Source organism: Panthera onca, chromosome B1, assembly GCF_046562875.1.
Source record: "Panthera onca isolate mPanOnc1 chromosome B1, mPanOnc1 haplotype 2, whole genome shotgun sequence".
Taxonomy (NCBI): Eukaryota; Metazoa; Chordata; class Mammalia; order Carnivora; family Felidae; genus Panthera; species Panthera onca.
The window spans coordinates 203,605,682-203,625,962 of NC_138342.1; the positions used below are offsets into that span (position 1 = coordinate 203,605,682).

At 53.0% G+C, this 20,281-nt stretch overlaps 1 protein-coding gene across 9 annotated transcripts in view; it reads right to left on the reverse strand.

Annotated features, from left to right (window-relative positions):
- The window catches only part of DLGAP2 (DLG associated protein 2), a 777,915-nt gene that overhangs the window by 152,649 nt on the left and 604,985 nt on the right, over positions 1 to 20,281 (reverse strand). For 5 of the 9 annotated variants that reach the window (XM_078445206.2, XM_078445203.2, XM_078445204.2 and 2 more), the window contains one exon: positions 15,274 to 15,339. The exons of the other annotated variants lie outside the window; for them this stretch is intronic. In XM_078445206.2, coding sequence (XP_078301332.1) covers positions 15,274 to 15,339 — 66 coding nt within the window. The remainder of the gene's footprint in view (positions 1 to 15,273; positions 15,340 to 20,281) is intronic. 9 annotated transcript variants of the gene reach the window in all.

The window sequence follows — 20,281 nt, forward strand, 5'->3', positions numbered from 1 at the left end:
TTGCGCTTTCCTTTTACAACACGTAGTTTAAAAGTCCATTTTAAACACATACTTGTCTGCCACACCAAAGAACACACAATCTGAAGACAAAAGCAAACCCCAAACCCCCCAGAGCTAATATTCTCTATCCCAGTAAATACGAGTGAAGCAGACAGATCTCATTATGAGCAGAACGCGATCTGGGACAGTGGCCCATCCTGCTCAGGCTGAGCGTCAGCAAACTTGATTTCCTGCCCCAAAGGAAGACTAAGGGCTGAGGACGAGTCACATGAGGACGTAACACTCAATATTCCGGACACGTCCACGGGACCGCCCCGCGTCAGCACTGTCTGAGATACACCAGCCTCTAATCTGGCAGCCGCTATCGGCAGTCATCGCTTCTAAATTTCTCCACAGATGTCATTTCGACAAAACAGTCCACAAATCCGCCTGGAGTGAAATTCAGTTAGTGTGTTGTTACCAACGACAGGCATTCATTCTGGCAATTTCCACGCCACGGCACGGTCATTTCATGTAGTGCTCCCCGAGTCCACGTCTGGGCTCCACCCCTGCCTCAGGGACACATCAGAAGGCCAAGGCTTAGTTTTGAAAATGAAACACATACGCGCATCTGGGGCTCCCAGAGCAACAGGTGGACGGGCCCGGACTGCTTGCCGCGTCTGCGCTCCTGACGACGCGCGTGTGAGCGCATTGGCTGCAGGTTGGCACGGCCCCGCCCCGGGACCCACAGCTCCTGCCCCGGGCCGGGTCGCTTCAGCAGGTGCATATGCGCACGAAGACAGGGATAAGATCTCAGTGTCTCTGCAAGAGGAGCCGGGATTTCACCTTACATTTGGTTGAGAGGGCACAGGCCAGGCGGGAGGGGCTCCCAGCCCGGGGTGGGGGGGCAGCCTGTGTGCTCTGGGGAGGGGCTCCCTGCCTGGGGGGGGGCAGCTTGTGTGCTCCCGGGAGGGGCTCCCTGCCCGGGGGGGGGGGCAGCTTGTGTGCTCTTGGGAGGGGCTCCCTGCCTTGGCGGGGTCAGCTTGTGTGCTCCTGGGAGGGCTCCCTGCCTGGGGGGGCAGCTTGTGTGCTCTTGGGAGGGGCTCCCTGCCTTGGCGGGGTCAGCTTGTGTGCTCCTGGGAGGGCTCCCTGCCTGGGGGGGCAGCTTGTGTGCTCTGGGGAGGGGCTCCCTGCCTTGGCAGGGTCAGCTTGTGTGCTCCCAGGAGGGGCTCCCTGCCTTGGCGGGGTCAGCTTGTGTGCTCCCGGGAGGGGCTTCCTGCCTGGGGGAGGGGGCAGTTTGTATGGTCCAGGGAGGGACTCCCTCGCCCATCGCTGCAGCCGTGGCTCCACTCTGGGTGTCCTCCCTGGCTTTCTGCCCTCACGGCCAAGGTTGGGACCTCCTAACACACCGTCCTGTTCTCTTTCCTAACCTCCAACCCACACAGAGCCTTCTCCCTCGCCTACCGCTACAGACTGGGTGTGTGTCCCGAGTCACATGCTAAATCCTCACCCCAGTGAGAGTGCTGACCTCAGGCGGTGTCTACCTGGAGAGGAATGTGGTCTGTCCCTGCTCCTCACAAGAAACCACCCACACCACGTGCTCTCAGCAGGGTCTCTCTCGCAGTAAATGGAGGGAAGGCACCATGCAGCACCGACTTCCGTGCCTCTGGTGAGTCATTAGTCACCCACACAGGTACATGACCCAGGCCCTCTCCAAGGCTTTCAGTGTTGACCTCTCCCCCGCTGGATCCACGTCAGGCGTCACCTTCCCCACCTTTGAAACCCCGGCTGACAGAGGGCTGCGGAGAAGACAAGTCACACGCTCCCAACAGGGCCTGGAATGCAGATGTGCCCGGGAAGTGGGCACACAGATTCCGTGCACACTCCCACTCGAACCACGTTTTCAGCAGTCACTTAAATATCAACGCTTCGTACGCTGTCCTGTTAGACTCTTCTATACAGCACAAGCTACTTCCCCTGTGCTCTTGATCTGGTTACAACCCAACTACATTTTCCAGAATTTCATGGAGTCTTAAAAATGGAGTTTCAGCTGCCCTTGCAGATTCTTTACCAGGAGTAAGAGAAGGCAGAAAGCTCATAAATGCTATTTAAAAATACCTAGGCTGCTCAGAATTCACTTCATTCTGTAGGCTGGAGGTGGCCTCCTGGGAAGACTGGCGAACGAAGAAAACATACGAGGGATGAATGTAAAATCCGGGGAGGAGAGGACATTTTATGCTGCACGGAGCATCTCATCTGAGACTCGCGGCGGGCACTGTATCCCTTCCAATGCCTCCCACCTCCCTGCTGGCTGCCTCATTAGGTGCTGGGTCTCATGCCTCCCTGACGCTGTGCACACGGCAGTGTGTGCTCTCAGCAGATGCCCGCCCGGCTCTGCTCTGCACGGAGGCACTCCGATGCCTGTTAGTTAAGGCAAACCTAAATGCTCTGCATGGCCTAAAACAACCATTCTGAAAGGAGTTGGAAAGAATACACAGAGTTCTTTGCATCTTTTGGCTCAAAATCTACATAGCGTTTTGTGGAGGCGCCTGGGTGGCTCAGTCGGTTAAGCGGCCAACTTCAGCTCAGGTCGTGATCTTGGGGTTCATGGGTGAGCCCCGCATCGGGCTCTGTGCTGACGGCTCAGAGCCTGGAGCCTGCTTTGGACTCTGTGTCTCCCTCTCTCTCTGCCCCTCCCCCACTCACACTCTGTCTCTCTCTCTCTCAAAAATAAAAAACATTAAAAAAATTGTGTTTTGTGCATAGCAGGGCTGTAATAAATACTTGAATGAGCAAATGCATGGCTGGGTGGCTGGATGAATGAATGAATGAACGAACGAAGGAACGAATGAGTGAACAATGGATCCTTGAGCCTTCCGGTCACGTTTGTAGCGTGAGACATCCTGCCAGGTTTATTTCCATGTCGTCTTGGGAGTGGGATCATTTCTACGACTTCCTATGGATCTGTGATGGTTTATTGATAACTGAGGAGCGGGGTATACTTGGGGATCTCTAAGTGAGGAGGGCTGTAGCACCTGGGAGGGGAGGGGTGGCTCCCACGGCTCCCTGGAGGCTTGCATGTGCCAGGGGCTAGGGTGCACACAGACGGCCCCTGTGACAACACTCCCTCCTACACTGCTGTAGTCCGGGAACACACAGGCTTGCATTTCCACCGTGACTCTACACAGGCCGGGCCCGGCCCACGGGGACCCCTGAGACGACCCACATTCTCAGCAAGGAGGGTGTGGCCACATGCCAGGTCCCAGGCCAGAATCCCCAGCACCGGAAGCACCGGAGACATGTGGATGTTACTTTTCTCCAGGAATGTGGGCGATGGTCACACGGTTGTCTGACTAGACTTCAGATCAGTGAGGAAGAGGTGTGAGGGCTGGGGACCTGTGCCGGGCGGGTGCTCCCAGGCGTTCGTCATCGGCAGGTTTCCAGAACCCTCTCCCAGGAGGACTGCTCCACTGGACAGACAGCCCTGTGCTCTGTCGTTCGTTGTTCCTGGCCTGCAGTGTGGGCGTTTTGTGACCATTTTTGCTTTGCTGCCAGCTGTTGCCTGCGCTCAAGAGTATGTCCCGGGCTTCGGGACTCTGATTTTCTCATACCAGACATGAAAGTATCAAGGCGCCAAGGCTTAAGAGAGAATCACCACACACTCACGGCTGAAGCAGATACGCTTTCACCTCCGTCCCTAATACTTCTCATAATTTATATCACAATTTGTGGGAACAGTGACATTTAATTTCATTGGTGACATCCTGCTTAGGAAATGATGTCAAATAAATAACTTTGATTATATTGTCGGGGTGAGTATAATACAATTCCTGGGTTACTTTTGAGTTTGGACGGTGTTATTTTGTTAAGACATTCTGTGTATAAGTGCATAGTCCTCTCCTATAATGTAACCATGTGTTTGGCGTCTGTTTGCGAGCAGCTGGCCGTCCGCTACACGTGTAACGAGTTTTTCTGCGGTGTCTGGACCCAGTGCTCTTCCCACTGGGAGCCTGGGGACCACCGGGTGCGTGCGTGAGTCTGGGGCCTCTGCCCTGCCTGCGTGGGCTGGCACCAAACAGGTCTGAGGGGCCCTGATGCAAGGGAGCTGCCTACAATGTCATTAGCTAAACATTTAACGCGAATTACAGCCAGTACTAGTTTTATATCAAATTCGTGATTTGAAACATGCATGTTTTTTTATTCTACCCCAATAAGACTTGGGCCACATCGCTTCTGTTGTTATTACTAAACAGATTTCGAGGTCCTGTTCGGCCCGTGGACACACTGCCGTGACCACGTGGCCATCCTCCCCATGGAAGGTCTGTGTCCACATGGACATGTATGTTTCAGTTCCACATCGCAGTGAAGAGGGCACACTTGTACGTGAGGAAGGCTGGGCCCTGAATTAACTGGTGGCCTGGGTAACAGGTGCAGAGAGGACGAATAAGTGTGGAGGAGGCTTCTACAGATTAAAGGGGAGAACTCCCCTTGCTGACATCAGAAAGGTGTGCAGGTCTCCAGAGAAGACGTCCAGATGGCCAACGCACAGATGAAAAGATGTTTAACATCACTCACCATCAGGGAAATGCAAATCAAAACCACAATGAGACATCACCTCACACGTGTCAGAACGGCTAAAATCAACAACACAACTGGTGAGGATGTGGAGAAAGGGGAACCCTCTTACACCGTTGGTGGGAATGCAAACTGGTGCAGCCACTCTGGAAACAGTGTGGAGGTTCCTCAAAAAGTTCAAGATAGAGCTAACCTATGACCCAGCAATTGCACTACTACGGATTTATCCAAAGACTACAAAATACTGATTCAAAGGCATACATGCACCCTGATGTTTACAGCAGCATTATCTACAGTAGCCAATGGAAAGAACCCAAGTGTCCACTGACTGATGAATGGCTAAAGAAAATGTGGTGCACATACAATGGAATACTACTCAGCCGTCCAAAAGAATGAAGTCTTGCCATTTGCAAGGACATGGTTGGATCTAGAGAGTATTACGCTAAGTGAAGTAAGTCAGAAAAGACAAATACCACAGGATTTCACTCACATGAGAAATTTAAGAAAAAACCAGCAAAGGGGAAAAAAGAGAAGAGAGGCAAACCAAGAAACAGACTCTTAGCTACAGAGAACACACTGATGTTGTATCACCAGAGGGAGGTTGGGGGGGGGGGGGATGGGGGATATAGGTGATGGGGATTAAGGAGTGCAGTTGAGGGAGCCCGGTGGCTCAGGCAGCTGAGCGTCTGACTTCAGCTCAGGTCATGATCTCACGGTTCGTGGGTTCGAGCCCCATGTTGGGCTCTGTGCTGACAGCTCGGAGACTGGAGCCTGCTTCGGATCCTGTGTCTCCCTCTCTCTCTGCCTCTCCCCTGCTCATGCTCTGTCGCTCTCAAAAATAAATAAACATTAAACAAATAGGAGTGCACTTGCTCTGATGAGCACTGGCTGATCTACGGAAGGGACGAATCACTGTATGTACACCTGACTCAAATACAATACCGTAGTGGCATTAACATAAAAACGTAATAAAACGGAGTGCAGGCCAGTTAAGCAAATGGACATACGCTCACGTGCATGCTAGCCCGTGCTTATTCGAAGCGCAATTTGTTACTATCTACCTAACACTTAATTCCATCTCAGGTGTCAAATGCACAGTATGCCTTTTGTTCGAGCATTCGGTATACGGGGCCAGACATGAGGTCCGTGACACGTGGGGTCCTCCTCAAGGAAGCGGGACCCGAGCTGCGGGACGACCTCACCAGGCTCGGCTCCGTTCGGACAGAGTGGCTGCTCCTCACCTGCACAGAGACTGGCAATCAGGCAGCTTGGCCAGGAGACCGACCCTGTCGCCCGAAGGGCGGGGAGCGTGGGCAGCAGGTGCTTGGAGACAGTCCCTTCCTGTCCCACGTCTCCCGCACTTCTCTGTCCTCTGACCTGCCAAGCGGCTGGCACCCCCTCACTCTTGAAGCCACCACCACAACCATCCGGAGTTGGTAAAATGCCCTGAACCTCGTGCATCCTCTACTTCCCCTCTTTCTCACACTGCCAGGCTCCCCAGCTGCCTAACATTTGGTCAGGTGACCCCCGACAGCGGACCTTTCATACACTGGGTCCCGGAAGCCATGCTTCACCACCGCAGGCTAACCTCCACGGGAACCAGGGAGATTCCGCCGTTCTCCAGACCAGCCCGCCCCACTGCCACCGGGTTCTCCCACCCAAGGACTCACACCTCCTGGAAGCTCCTTCCCTTCGGTCCCAAGCACGTTTCCAGCACGCACTCCTAGGCGTCACGTGCACTCGAAGAGGCAAACCCTTCCACCCGAAAAAAGCCTTCAGAATCTAAAAACAATCCCAGAAGTCCACGTCTCTGTTACTGAAACTTGCAAATGAATTTAGTACTCGTGGAAATCCTGTTCTGAAATGGCAGGAAGGAAAGCCCGGGGCCTGCTCGGAGCGTCTCGCCCGTCCTCCCTGTGTGTGATCCCTGCATCCCCCCGGATTCCCCAAACTCATTCTTTAATACCCGGGGTTGGTTTAATAGCAATGAACATTGCAATAATAAGAATTATGGTAGAAGCTAATATTCATCGAACACTTACTGTGATAAATCTTGCTAAGGTCATCAGATTGAATCTTTACCATCTTTTAATCTGTTATGAGGTAGGAAATAGTCTTATTAGCTGCCCCTTTTCTTTAAAAAATAAACAAACAAGTATTTAAGGGATCAAAGTCACAGGGAAATGAGGCGAATTGCCTGGGCACTGGGGTCGGCCCTCAGAGCCTGCCTCGGTATCCCCGCCCCACAGGGCCTCTCGTTCCCAAAAACTACATGTGGCACAAACTTAACATGCTCTCTTTCTACCACCCTGGTTTTATGCAAGACAGTCTTTCGGTGGCTGAACTTTTTGTAAAAAAAGTTTTGTAAAAACAAGATGTTTTATACCGGAACCTAATACACACACACACACACACACACACACACACACACACACACACACACACACACACACGGTTTCCTTAAGTGATAGTTGCCCTTATTGTGTCTGATGTGCGTTGATTCTGTTCATCCTACACGTTCCATACATTCCTGTTCCTTTTTCTTTTTCAGTTAAAAATTACCGACGAGGGGCGCCTGGGGGGCTCAGTTGGTTGAGCGTCCGACTTCGGCTCAGGTCACGATCTCACTGTCCATGAGTTCGAGCCCCACGTCGGGCTCTGTGCTGACAGCTTGGAGCCTGGAGCCTGCTTCGGATTCTGTGTCTCCCCCTCTCTCTGTCCCATCCCCACTCATGCTCTGTCTCTCAAAAATAAACAAACATTAAAAAAAAAATTAAAAATTGCCAGTGCACTTGAATTCATGGCCTATCAGCGCATTGCAAGCCACCGTTTAAAAACCAGTGTTGTGTCAATATAGATGAGGAGACACAGGAAATGAAGCGAAAATCTCTCACTGAATTAGGAAAAGGTCAGACGAGCCACACCTTCCTTCGTTAAACAACACGTCTGCCACCTTATCTCTGCCCTCCTGATCTATTTCCACCCACGACCACTTCACTTGGTGCGAGGCCACCACACATGGATTTTAGACGTTGCTGGCCCGAGGTGCTATTACGGAGAAAGTGGTGTCTCGGAAGGCACAGCTCTGAAAGGTGAGCTGAAGGTGTCTGCGTGTTGTTGCTTCCATTCGCAAGCGTGTGCACACGTGTGAGCATGTGTGTGCATGTGCAAATACACGTATGCAAGTAGCTCGCTTCCTTACGGATTCTCTGTGGGAGGGACCTGCTGGGCAGGCTGTGGCAGAGCCTCAGGGAGGCAGGTGGGGGGCTGGCCCCCCATGAGTCTGGAGGTCCAGACGGGGGTGGAGGGGACCCCCACGAGTCCAGCCGGGTGTCCGGAAGCGAGGTCCCTGTGGGGGGCGTGGGCGGGGCTGCTGTCCACTCTGGCTGTCTCTGCACCTCCGGCCGGGCGCCAGCCCCCTCTCCTCCCTCACATCTCCGGTCCCTGGTGCCCACCACACGTGCTTCTGGGGATCATGAGGCCAGAGTCCAACACGATTCTGCTTTTGCCATTAGCCTCATGTTCAGATGCTTATTTTATTTAGGAGTTCATCTAGCTACTTTTTGATTAGTACTTTGTGGGATTTTTTTTTAAATGACTTCAAAGCTAAAATAGAATCTTGTGAGTGAAGTGCGTTCTTGTTTTCTAATAGAAACCCCTGGTTTCAGTGCAGTGCAGGGGCAGGACAGCGGTTCCCAGGGAGGGAGGCTGGGCCCCCAGGCGGCATCTGGCGATGGCTGCAGAGAGCATCTTGGATGGCCACACATGGGCCTGGGCGTGTGTGGGGCGTCTCGTGTGCAGGGACGCAGATGCTGGGACAGAGCGGCCTCCCCGCGGGGGAGTGTGACTTCTTGGTGTGGGTGACATCGTCGCAACGGCCATGGGCTCGTCGCGACCCTCAGGCCCTCTGAGGCCGTAAGGCCGGGGACAGCGTCTTCCTGGTGTGGGTGACATCGTCTCAACGGCCGTGGGCTCGTTGCGACCCTCAGGCCCTCTGAGGCCATAAGGCCGGGGACAGCGTCTTCCTGGTGTGGGTGACATCGTCTCAACGGCCGTGGGCTCGTCGCGACCCTCAGGCCCTCTGAGGCCGTGAGGCCGGGGACAGCGTCTTCCTGGTGTGGGTGACATCGTCTCAACGGCCGTGGGCTCGTCGCGACCCTCAGGCCCTCTGAGGCCGTAAGGCTGGGGACAGCATCTTCCTGGTGTGGGTGACATCGTCTCAACGGCCGTGGGCACGTTGCGACCCTCAGGCCCTCTGAGGCCGTAAGGCCGGGGACAGCGTCTTCCTGGTGTGGGTGACATCGTCTCAATGGCCGTGGGCACGTTGCAACCCTCAGGCCCTCTGAGGCCATAAGGCCGGGAACAGCGTCTTCCTGGTGTGGGTGACATCATCTCAACGGCCGTGGGCTCGTCGCGACCCTCAGGCCCTCTGAGGCCGTGAGGCCGGGGACAGCGTCTTCCTGGTGTGGGTGACATCGTCTCAACGGCCGTGGGCTCGTCGCGACCCTCAGGCCCTCTGAGGCCGTAAGGCTGGGGACAGCATCTTCCTGGTGTGGGTGACATCGTCTCAACGGCCGTGGGCACGTTGCGACCCTCAGGCCCTCTGAGGCCGTAAGGCCGGGGACAGCGTCTTCCTGGTGTGGGTGACATCGTCTCAACGGCCGTGGGCTCGTCGCGACCCTCAGGCCCTCTGAGGCCGTAAGGCCGGGGACAGCGTCTTCCTGGTGTGGGTGACATCGTCTCAACGGCCGTGGGCACGTCGCGACCCTCAGGCCCTCTGAGGCCGTGAGGCCGGGGACAGCGTCTTCCTGGTGTGGGTGAGGCTTACTCACCGTGTGCCCTGCTGAGTGCAGTGCATCTCTGCGGGATGGACACCCAACCTCACAGCTGTGCTTCACTGACTCTCGCCTTCCAGAAGGAGCCCCACCCGCACAGGCCGGCACTGGGATCCTAATCAGGGCACGCTTTTTCTACACGGGTTCTTTAACTACCAGTTCACACGCTGATGTGTTTTATGCCCCAAGGGCGGCTGTCGGATTTCCAAGTCAGGGTCGAGAGCGGTCTCATGCTTTGCTCCCGGACCAGGAGGGCTGAGTAGCAGGTGGACGCACGGCCTGTCCTCCGGTGGCCCCGCCCCACACGGCTGCTGAGCTCAGGCCTGGCTGCATAGCTTCTCTCTCACCTTCTTCACCCTCCTCTCTGGTTCTTCGCTCTGCACTAGTTTGACACCTGTTGCAGTTTTAGGGAACGTTGTCCGTGCCTCTCTAGCTGTACTGAACTCACTTTCTTTAGCCTACACACCAGCCTGGTTTGTTTTTTTCTAATTCCTCCACAGAGTGGAACTGAGTCAGGGAGCTTGGTGGTCGTCTGCATGGACATGGGAGCACCCTACGGAGCAGAAAACACTGAACTTTGTCACTTGAATGGATGAATGAATGAATGAATGAAGGCTGCTACAGTCTGAATGTCTGCATCCCCCAAAATGTATACGTTGATGGCATTGGGAGGGGGGTCCTTGAGGCGGTGGTTAGCTCATGAGAGATTAGTGCCCTTATATAAGAGACCACAGAAAGCCCCCTCACCCCCGCGGGTGGGGACTCACAGGAAGACGGAGTCTATGAGCCAGGAAGGACCCTCACCAGACCCCAAATCCCCAGCACCTTGATCTTGGACTTCAGCCTCCAGAGCAGGGAGATACAAATGCTGCTGTTTACAAGCCACACAGTCCGCGGTCATTTGTTACCGTGGCCTGAACAAGCTAGGACAAAGGCACGTGTGCATGGAAGCATGAATGAGTCAATAAAGATTTACTGCTTGACGAAGGGGGCCGGCCCGGGGAAAAGATACTGTAATTCACTTGGTAACAACCAGGCTCGGAAATTGTGCAAGTTAAAAATTGATATTTAGGGGAAAAGCTAGGGAATGCAGTTCAGAAATTTAGATGTAAATTCCTAACATCCTAATTTCCACAAATAATAAATATTAGCAATTTTAAAACTAATTTTGATTTCTTTGTATAGAAATAAAGTTTTAACATGAAATGGTTATACAGTCTTTTGGAATGCTCTCTTGACTGATGTTTAACCTTTCCCCCTGTCCTGCCGCATGTGATGGTAACTGTGGATGTCACACCCTGGGGAGGATTCTTGCCCCTGTGGCCTCTGGGCTCCCACGGGTACTGGTGCGTGGGGGTGAAGGACAAGGGGAGGACAGGGAAGGATGGAGAGAGGGCTTCACAGCACTTAGGGTGCAGCAAATGAACACACTGTCACTGCACAGAAACATGGCACCATTTCCACTATTTCTAGAAACTTCTAGGAACTTCCCTTAAGGAAATAAGTGTGGATGTCCATTCAGTTACAAAGCTACATGTCTACAAGATGACCAGGGGTGTTTATAAAAGGACACAAAATATAAATCTCTAAAAAGGGAGTTTTTTTTTTTTAAAAAAAACATTTTCCTTTAGAAAGAGAGAGCAAGCATGTAAGTGGGGGAGGGGCAGAGAGCGAGAGAGGGAGAGAGAGAATCCCTAGCAGTCTCTGTGGTGTCACTGCAGAGCCCGACCCGGGGCTCCCTCCCATGACCCTGACATCATGACCGGAGCCAAAATCCAGAGTAGGACGCTCGACCAACTGAGCCACCCGGGTGCCCCATCTAAAAAGGGAGTTCTTTGAAAAAAAGTTTTGTGTAATTAAATACTGTGTGACGTGCATGTGGTTAAATGGTGTGCAGACCAGAAATGATAACGGGGGGGTGGCACTAGACAAGACTACATCCCCACATATGCACCTGCCCCACAGAAGGCTGTGTCGGTAATTATTGCTTCAACATTCAAGTACTTTTTTAAATTGCAGAGTCCACCCCTTTTCCTTGTGTCGTGTCTCATATAATATGTACCTACTCTTCTTTGATCATTTAATGTCGCCTTTTTAAAAAAAATTTCACTTTGCAGCTGACTTACCAGCATAAAATCTAGGCCAATATTGCAGTCCTCATAAATGCTTATAAACTGGCAACTCTCTACAACTGATTTAAATATAACGTTCAAGAGAACGGTGTCACGAAAATTACCGGCAGAGAGAGCAATCTGATCTCAGTGTGTCTGAAGGTCTTCCCTCAAACCCTTTCCCTGGGAGAAGTGGGCTCTTCCCTTGTAGTCATTGAGAAGGTGCTAAATCAATTGACTTTTACCGCCGACTTCAGATTAATTCTAAAGCAACCTGCTTTATCTTCCTACTTCCAGACGCTGCATTATGTGAGCTCTGCAGCACGCATGCACCCTTAATGGGGCACAGGAGGAGCCGGAGCCGATTCTCCTATTTCTTTGCCAAATTGTCTGTCACGAAGGACAATTTTAGGATTTGCAATGAGTGCCGCTCGCCCCTCCTGTAACCTCACCGCTGCCCGGATGTAGCCCGAGCTGCCCTGAGGAGCGGCCACACGTTTCGGAAACAAGACGTCCTCCTTTCACAGCCACGGCCGTTAACGTGGATGCGAGGCAGGAGGATGGGAGAGCCGTGCGTTCCAGACAGAAGACCTGTAAAGACCCATCCGCTTCAGGGGCTACAGGCAGAGGGGATTTGAAAAAAAGAAAAAGTCTACGAGTTGGCATTTGTTCCTGATCAGCGACTCTAGCAGCAGTGGGAACGTGACTCAGCCCTTCCCCCTTCCTCCCGCTGAGCTGCCCTAGCTGCCTTCCTTGCCGTTTGTGCCCTTGACACCAGCGTTCCCTGCCCCGGGCCACACTCGAGTCACGCAGGGAACCCTCAGAGGCAACCACGCATCGGAACGTCCCGGCGCAGGACCGGGTCTCCGTATTTCTAAATACTCCCCAGGTGGCTCCGGCTAGTGAGAACCACGGTGGACACCCAGTGTTGCCGTGAACGGGCTGAGAAGGATGGCCGGACCCACTGGTGCATGTCCCCGACCGGGGCCACCTCCGCGTGGGTCCAAGTCACGCCACGCCTGCTCGTTCAGCACCACGCGTGGGAAAGCTGGATGTGTGTCTGCGAGCTCCTTGTGGCCGACGCTCCCCAGAGCCTCATCTTTCTTTCCGCCTCTAAAATCCAACTGTCTTGACGTGCTTGTAATCGTCATCCCCTCACGGCCAGACCGCACAAGCAGCTCACCAAACACTTTCTGTCCCTAAACAGTACGGACGTTCCGCAAAACAAACTTAGGATCCAGCAATTCTAAAAGACAAAGGCAAGGTCCCGAAGAGATTCTGTGCGTCTGACAGCATTACGCATCGTGGCCTAGAGGTGGAGGTAACACACGTGTCCATTAAGGGATGAAGGGGCAGACTGGATGTGGTCGATTCATACGACGGAGTATTACACAGCCTTAACAAGGAGGGAAGTTCTGTCACGTGCTACGATATGGCCGAATCCTGAGGGCATTCTAGAGAGTGAAAGAAGTCAGTCACAGAGCAACAGATACTGCATGACCCTGCTCAGACGGGGAATCTAAAATAGTCAAACTCACAGAAGCAGAGAGGAGGAAGGCGGGGGGGGGGGGGGGCGCGGGAAGTACCTGCTCCTGGGTGCGGAGTTGGGTTTGGGAAGATGGGAAGAGATCTGGGGACGGGCGACAATCACCCTGTTGGGTGACTGTGAATGTATTCCACGTCCCCGAACACACACGTTGAAAAGGGGTCAAAATGATGAATTTTACGCTGTGCATATTTTACCAAGACAAAATGCCTTGTGTCTGTACAATGCAGCCCATGTCATGCTGCCAGTGAGATGCTCTGACCCCTTCGATCCCTGTACTTACCTCTCCACACTCCGTTTGCGTGACCAGGAACATATTTAAACTCCCCGTCTGGGACTCGGCAGTAAGAACACGGTGGGACCTGTGCTTCCAGTGTGATCCCCACAAGCTTTTGGCTTTGTGCCGTTGCTTGGTCACCTACGCCACTCCGGGACGCCATCCCGTGTTACACAAGGCCCAGCGTGCCGTGATTTAGCCGAGATAAGGCGTCTCCCCCAAGGTGGACCAGCTCTCAGGGATGCGCCCTGGCTCTCCCCTGAGTTCCTCCTGGCTGCTGACTGTCAGCACCAAATCCTGCCGGCCACAAAATGTGGCTTAAAGACGCACACCCCTCCTCTGTTCTGGCCCATGTCCCCTGTTCTGAGGCGGTCACAGAAGGGAACCGGCACCACAGGCACATGGTGATCCAAAGACGTCCAGACACAGCACGAGTGCAGGTGAACCGCCAAAGTCCCAGTGACACAAAAGTTGGCGGAATCGTACGTTCACTGGACGCCTCTTTACGCCTGCTTCCTGGTGATTGCTCGGGGTGATGGAGAGCGCCACCGAGTGGAACAAAACATAACGCACGCCCATCCACAGAGCCAGTTCGCTCTCTAGTAAGAAGTAAAGATAACCTGGTTTGCATATTTCTGAGTAAAGAAAGGCTTGTTTAGAACGGCAAGTTAGAAGTAAATTTTGAACTTGATCACAGTGGAAAATAGCTACTCTTTTACAACTAAATCTGTACTTATAATCTCATTGAAAAGAAATTTTTTTTTTGCTTCTGATTTTCTTTAAAATTTTCTTTTAATACTTATTTATTATTGAGAGAGAGGGACAGAGTGTGACCAGGGAAGGGGCACAGAGAGAGGGAGACACAGAATCGGGAGCAGGCTCCAGGCTCTGAGCTGTCGGCACGGAGCCCGACGCGGGGCTCGAACGCACAAACCGCGAGATCGTGACTTGAGCCAAAGTCGGACACTTAACCGACTGAGCCACCCAGGTGCCCCTAATTTTCTTTAAAAGAAATCACAGCTTTATACAAATGGCCTCTTTGACTTTCCAATATTATTCTTTAAGCCAATCAAATGGGCAATAGATTCACTGGCTAAAGGTCTGAAATAAATTAGGAAAAATTCAAATTCAAGCCTAAAGCATCCTTATGTTCCCTAATTCAGCCCCGAGGGCTGTGACAGCCCAGGACCATTGGTGACCTGGGAGAGCAGCTTGGCATCTTTTAGGCCATCGCACAGCGTGGGGCAGACAGCATGGAGCCACGAGTAGGGTGTATTTTCTCACTTGCTGTTGGGTGTTGAATTTATTCAACACTCCACATGTCTTACAGAAACACTGGCCCCTTTTCATGTAAGCATGATCCACGTCAAGTGACGATGGCCAAAGAGAGCACTGGCTCGATTGTGTCTGTGATGTGGCATAAAAAGGAAATCTCCACGGGAAATACGCTGTGACGGTAATTTGGAGCTTACGGCCATACTCAGCATCCACACCCCGGTGCGCACTGGGCTGGCCCGCAGTAATCTGCTGTCTCAAGTCGGGTGAAAGAGCTCGTAAGAACGATAAATGAGGAGCTCTTCCCTTCCTCAGATCCACTGAGAGCAAGTTTTAGTCACAAGAGAGCAAAGGCGAGAGGTGCCATCTCACACACATATCAATGATGCCAACAGCTTGATGATTATTAATAATAGTTAGCTGCCTCAGCAATTCATCTGTGGTGATTTGGAGCAAACGTGTTCTCACCTACAGCTTCCATAATGTCTACAAACTATTTAAAATGTTCACCACATCTTACTCCGTTCTTGAAATTAGGACGCGCAAAGTCACACGCTTGCTTAACCCGTTTTTGCGGTGGGGATCCCGTCTTTGAGGTGCAGAGCGCCACCCGGCCCGGGGCGTGCCCGCCGTGTCTGATCTGTGCAGTCACCGGGGCCGAGCTGTGTACTCTACCTAGATCCTCCTCTGCCGGCCCCGGAAAGCTGATGCCCGGCTGGACCAGGTCCCCGCCCTCTTCCTCTGCAAGAGAGAGAGAGAGTCACTCTTTAATACATTTCAGGAGTGGATGGCAGTTAGCTCAGCGCGTCCCCAACGCTCCGCACCCCCAATGCCCAAACACGAGAGATTCGTGCCTCTTTGCTCCAAGGGCACTGCTCAGAGGTCCCTGCCAAGCTGTAACCTTGGCACGGGTGCCCCCTCTATGAACACAGCACTGGAACGTGGTGCATGGTTGTCCCGTGCAGGTGTCCACCCGGGCAGGGCGTCCTTGAGTCTCCGCTATACTTTGGGTTTAATAAATAACAGATAATAAATCTGAGCTCTTCTGCAGATTTATTAGACTTCGTCTGCAGAGTCGGCCACACTCTGCTTCCATCCCCCCCACCCCCCGCCACCTCCAGCCCCTTGAATCCTGGGTGAGCGTTGCACTGCCCAGAATGACACTACCTCTCTTGTCCATAAAGTTCTACACTGAGGCTCCTTCAGCAATATTCAAAGCCTGCAGTTACCGTGTCCACGCCTAACGTTAGTTAATCTTAAGGTCGACATCCCAAACATGAAATCTGTCTCCTTCTGTTGGGAGAACACGTCAGGTCACTGGCACTGATGTTCAGTTGCTCAGTGGCATGTACTGCAAAAGCAGACAGCAGGTGCCTGCAGTGACATCATCATGTGGGGGTAAAAGGTCTTGGGGGTCATCTAGCACTGCCCTTCCTGCCCAGATGGGATGGCAGGGCCACGGAGATGCAGGGACCTGGGTTCTTTCCCCAGCTGGCCCCCGGGGCACCGGATTAGAGCAGTCTGCTGCCCTAGCCTCCACCTGGGCTGCGCCGGGGTCCCGGACCCCCACACCCAGTCAGAGGTGAGAGGCATAGCTGGCTCATCTCCATATGGAGACAGGCAGCTTCAGGCAAGGGCTCTTCTGGCAATACATCACGTATGTAGTAAATACATACTTTGGCACATGTCCCATAAATATAATTTTTCCACGTGCACTTATGCAGGCCTCCGGTGTTCATGAGTGAGTTTTAAGGCAAACAAATATTCCACGCTTAGATCCTGCTAGTAACGTTAAATATGGTTAACCATGCTGTCATCTGCAGAAGGATTCATTCTAGTACATTGTGACCAAACCCACATGGGCTGTCACCACCTTCGGTTCAGCAAATCAGCATTTTCCGTTTACAGGACGTTAAGAAAGGCAGATGCAAGGCTGGCAATGAGAGATGGTCCCGAGGCTACGGGCACTTCTCACGCAAACCTGCAGTGGAATTTCATGGTATGGGATCTTCCGGCCGTTGCTTGAAAAGTGACATGTGCTATACTTTTATATATGAATGGTGTGTGAACTGGGTCAATCAAGTATTTACAAGACAGCTCATTAAAGTCATTTAACGTGATTTGACCACGCCCCATTTTCCCACAGCAGCAGCCACTTTGTGCACTTTGGAGCTGTGTCTTCCTGCTCGTGACTGGTCTGCTCCAGAGCTGGCCCGTCAGATGAGCACGTTAGGTATAACATTAGACCAGACACGGCTGTGCTTTCGTCTCTTTAGAACTAGAATGCAACAGAATGCACACTTCTAATTAAATACAGTTGCCATGGCGACCGTGGTCACGCAGCCCGCGCGGCCAACTTGGAAGCAGTCTGCATTAGTTGGGGAAGAATGGAATTAGGAGAATAAACCAAAACAGCCAGCCTCCGCCTGCAGACCTCGTTCGCCTTAGCTCAGACACACACGTACACAGCAGAAAGCAACAAAGGGCAAGCTTCCGCAGAACGGACTGGAAGGGTGAGTGGACGCTGAGCCGGCTGTGGAAATCAAACGCACGGGAGGCCGGCCTGCAAACACACCAAGCACACGCAGGCCGCCGACAGAAAGCTCACACGGCACTCACAAAGCTTTAGCCGCAGCTGAACACGGGCCTGTCGCATTATTTCGAGAACATTCCCCGGATGACGGTGAGTGGGTTTGAAGGTTGGTCCTGACTTTTTTTTTTTTTTTAATATTTATTTATTTTTAAGAGAGTGAGAGCACGAGCAGGGGAGGAACAGAGAGAGAGGGAGACACAGAATCTGAAGCAGGCTCCAGGCTCTGAGCTGTCAGCATAAGGCTTGACGCGGGGCTCAAACTCACGAACTGCGAGATCATGACCTGAGCCAGAGTCGGACGCTTAACCGACTGAGCCATCCAGAGCCCCAGTCGGTCCTGACTTTTAAAGGTGGGAATGATTAACTGCCGACTTTGCCTCTGCTCTTGTCCTTTATCAGACCAAAATTGAACAAGGCCTAGAAGCAGGTTAACCAGGCGAACCCTTCACAGTTAGAAAACTAGGATATGGGTTGGGGGTAAATGCATTCAAGCTTTCTGGCTCTGGCTTGCCTCCTAGCTGATAAGGCTTCGCTTCAAGTGGGTGTTGGCACAAGCAGTGGTTCCCGTCCCGCCTCACCCAACCAGGCCTTGTCTTTCAGCTTAAGTGTGTTTTCACCGTATCTGCACCATCTCCCAGCCAGAACCTGACCCAGACGGCAGTGCCGCTGAGATGCACGGGCAGTGCCTGTGCGCCCGCCGCCCTGCCGTCCCCAGCATCTACCCTGGGCGCCATCGGATGTGCGACGGGCGAGCTAAGGGGGGCGGGCCACACCGTCCTGCTCGGACACCCGCTCTGACAGGCCTTGGCTTCGATCCCTGGGCCCGATCCAGGGACACCCGCACGCACGTTCTCTCGGGGATCTTTCTTCTGGCCCCGTCCGTGCTCGGGAAGGGAACCCTCTGCCTCGCCAATGTCACTAAGGCAAATGTCACCTGAGAAAGAAGCGTGGGCAGCGTGTTGGGCCAGCGGCTCTGCTTGCTCTGCACCGACCTTCTGAACCTGGTGGCCGTGGGCCGCCTTGGCCCAGCGTCCTGGCTTTGTGCCTTCCACGGCCAGGAGGGGCCGGAGCGGCACAGGCTGCGAGAGTGAGAGTGGTACTCAGTGCTAGAAACGAAATGCCCATCTGACATCAAGTGAAAATGTCCGTCGCGGTTTCTTAGCAAAAACAGAAATGTGCTGGGGCGCCTGGGTGGCTCAGTCGGTTGAGCGTCCGACTTCAGCTCAGGTCACGATCTCACGGTCCGTGAGTTCGAGCCCCGCGTCGGGCTCTGGGCTGATGGCTCAGAGCCTGGAGCCTGCTTCCGATTCTGTGTCTCCCTCTCTCTCTGACCCTCCCCCGTTCATGCTCTGTCTCTTTCTGTCTCAAAAATAAATAAACGTTAAAAAAAAAAAAAAAAAAAACAGAAATGTGCCATAGACTGAAAAGTTTTAGAAGCCCTCCACCGACATATTTACACGCACGTAATGAAGTCGGTCTTCACTCCTATGATCCCTGAAGGGACACCCCTAACTTGGGGCTGTGAGCCTACAACCTCTCTGACTAGACTCACCTCATGACTTATTTTTCTGTCATCCTGAAACCCAGATGAGTGCCATCTGACACGGTACCCAGTTTCTGCTGCCACCTTGGGGCGAATCGTAATCAGGCCTTTGTGTGACCCTGTGTCAGTCATGCTTCTCCAGAGCCAACACTTAATTCTGCGTGCACGAGGCGTGTGTCTAAGATGAGCACCCCACACACTTGGGTGTGGCCACTGACGCAACGCAACATGGGCACGTTCCCTCACGTCTCTGGAATCACCTGCGGACAAGGGAGGGGTCTGAGATCATTGGGGGCGACACTCAGTAAAACACAGGGCATCGTGGCCATTCCATCAGGCATCATGGCTTCTACCTCCCCAGTCACCGCAGGAGTGGTGTCAGCACCGTAAGACTCGCTGGAAGGGAAACTGAGGCAGCACAGCATCTGCCCACAGCCAGTCCTCACAAGCAAGATCAACTGGTCGCAGCATGGACATTGTCCAACAAGGAACATGAGGCCCAGAGAGGCTGAGTACATGACCTGAGGACACACAGCCCCCCGCATCTCCGACTGGTTCTGCTCTCTCTGTCATGTCTCTGGGTCCCTTCATGCCTCCGCCATGACCTGTGTCTGATTCAGAGGGGCTTCTGCGCTGACCTTCCTCAAGAGGAAGCCCAGTGTCTTGAACTGGTATTGGAATGAGGTAACCCCCCCTGAACAAAGGGGCTGAAGAGGTGAGAGAGATGATTCTGGGTGGGGGAGGGCCACTTAGGCTCAAGGGTGCCCAGGGAGACAAACTTCAAGAAGTCCAACATTCACGGAAGTCGGTGGACACCTGCTCATTTCTGCTATGATGGATGCAGAAATTGGGGTCTGGGGAGGGTGGGTGATGTCCCTGAAGAGTCCTGTCGAGCCCAGCCTCTGGCTCTGCAGTTCAGGGATCTCTCAGGCCGCGGCGTGGGGGCAGCTGGTTGGAGGCGTGAGCCATGAGTGACCCTTCATTTCATAAAGACCTGACCTGTGAATTCTTACTGCGAGGCTCAGAAAAGACACATGTGTTCAACCTCTGGGTTTTAAACCCTTGGAAGCACAGGTACAAATTACACCTTTGGGGAAGGGAATAGTTGTCTCTGAATCATGCTAACTCGGAATCTACAATAAGGAACAGGAAAGGCTTCAAAACAGTAGGTAGAAGGGAAAACAATGTTTGTATATGAAAAGGGAAATTGCTCATAAGAAAATATTGGATTTCTCCGCGTAAAGGAATCCAATACTGCATTACCTCATAAACAACAAGGAAACAAAATGCCACGTTTTTATCCACTGTGCTTGGCACTCTGCCCCATCTCCCACTCCGTGCAGTGTGTGTGTGTGTGTGTGTGTGTGTGTGTGTGTGTGTGTGTATGTGTGTGAGCCCTGCAGCTCCCCAGTGGTGGCGGGAGGGCAGACATGTGTCCTGACCAAGCTGACAAAGGCCCAGAGCAGTGAAGCAACCCTCCTGTCCTCACCAGAACCGTGACTCCATGCTGCATGTTGGAGCACAGCCCTTTGGTGGGACAGCCCCAT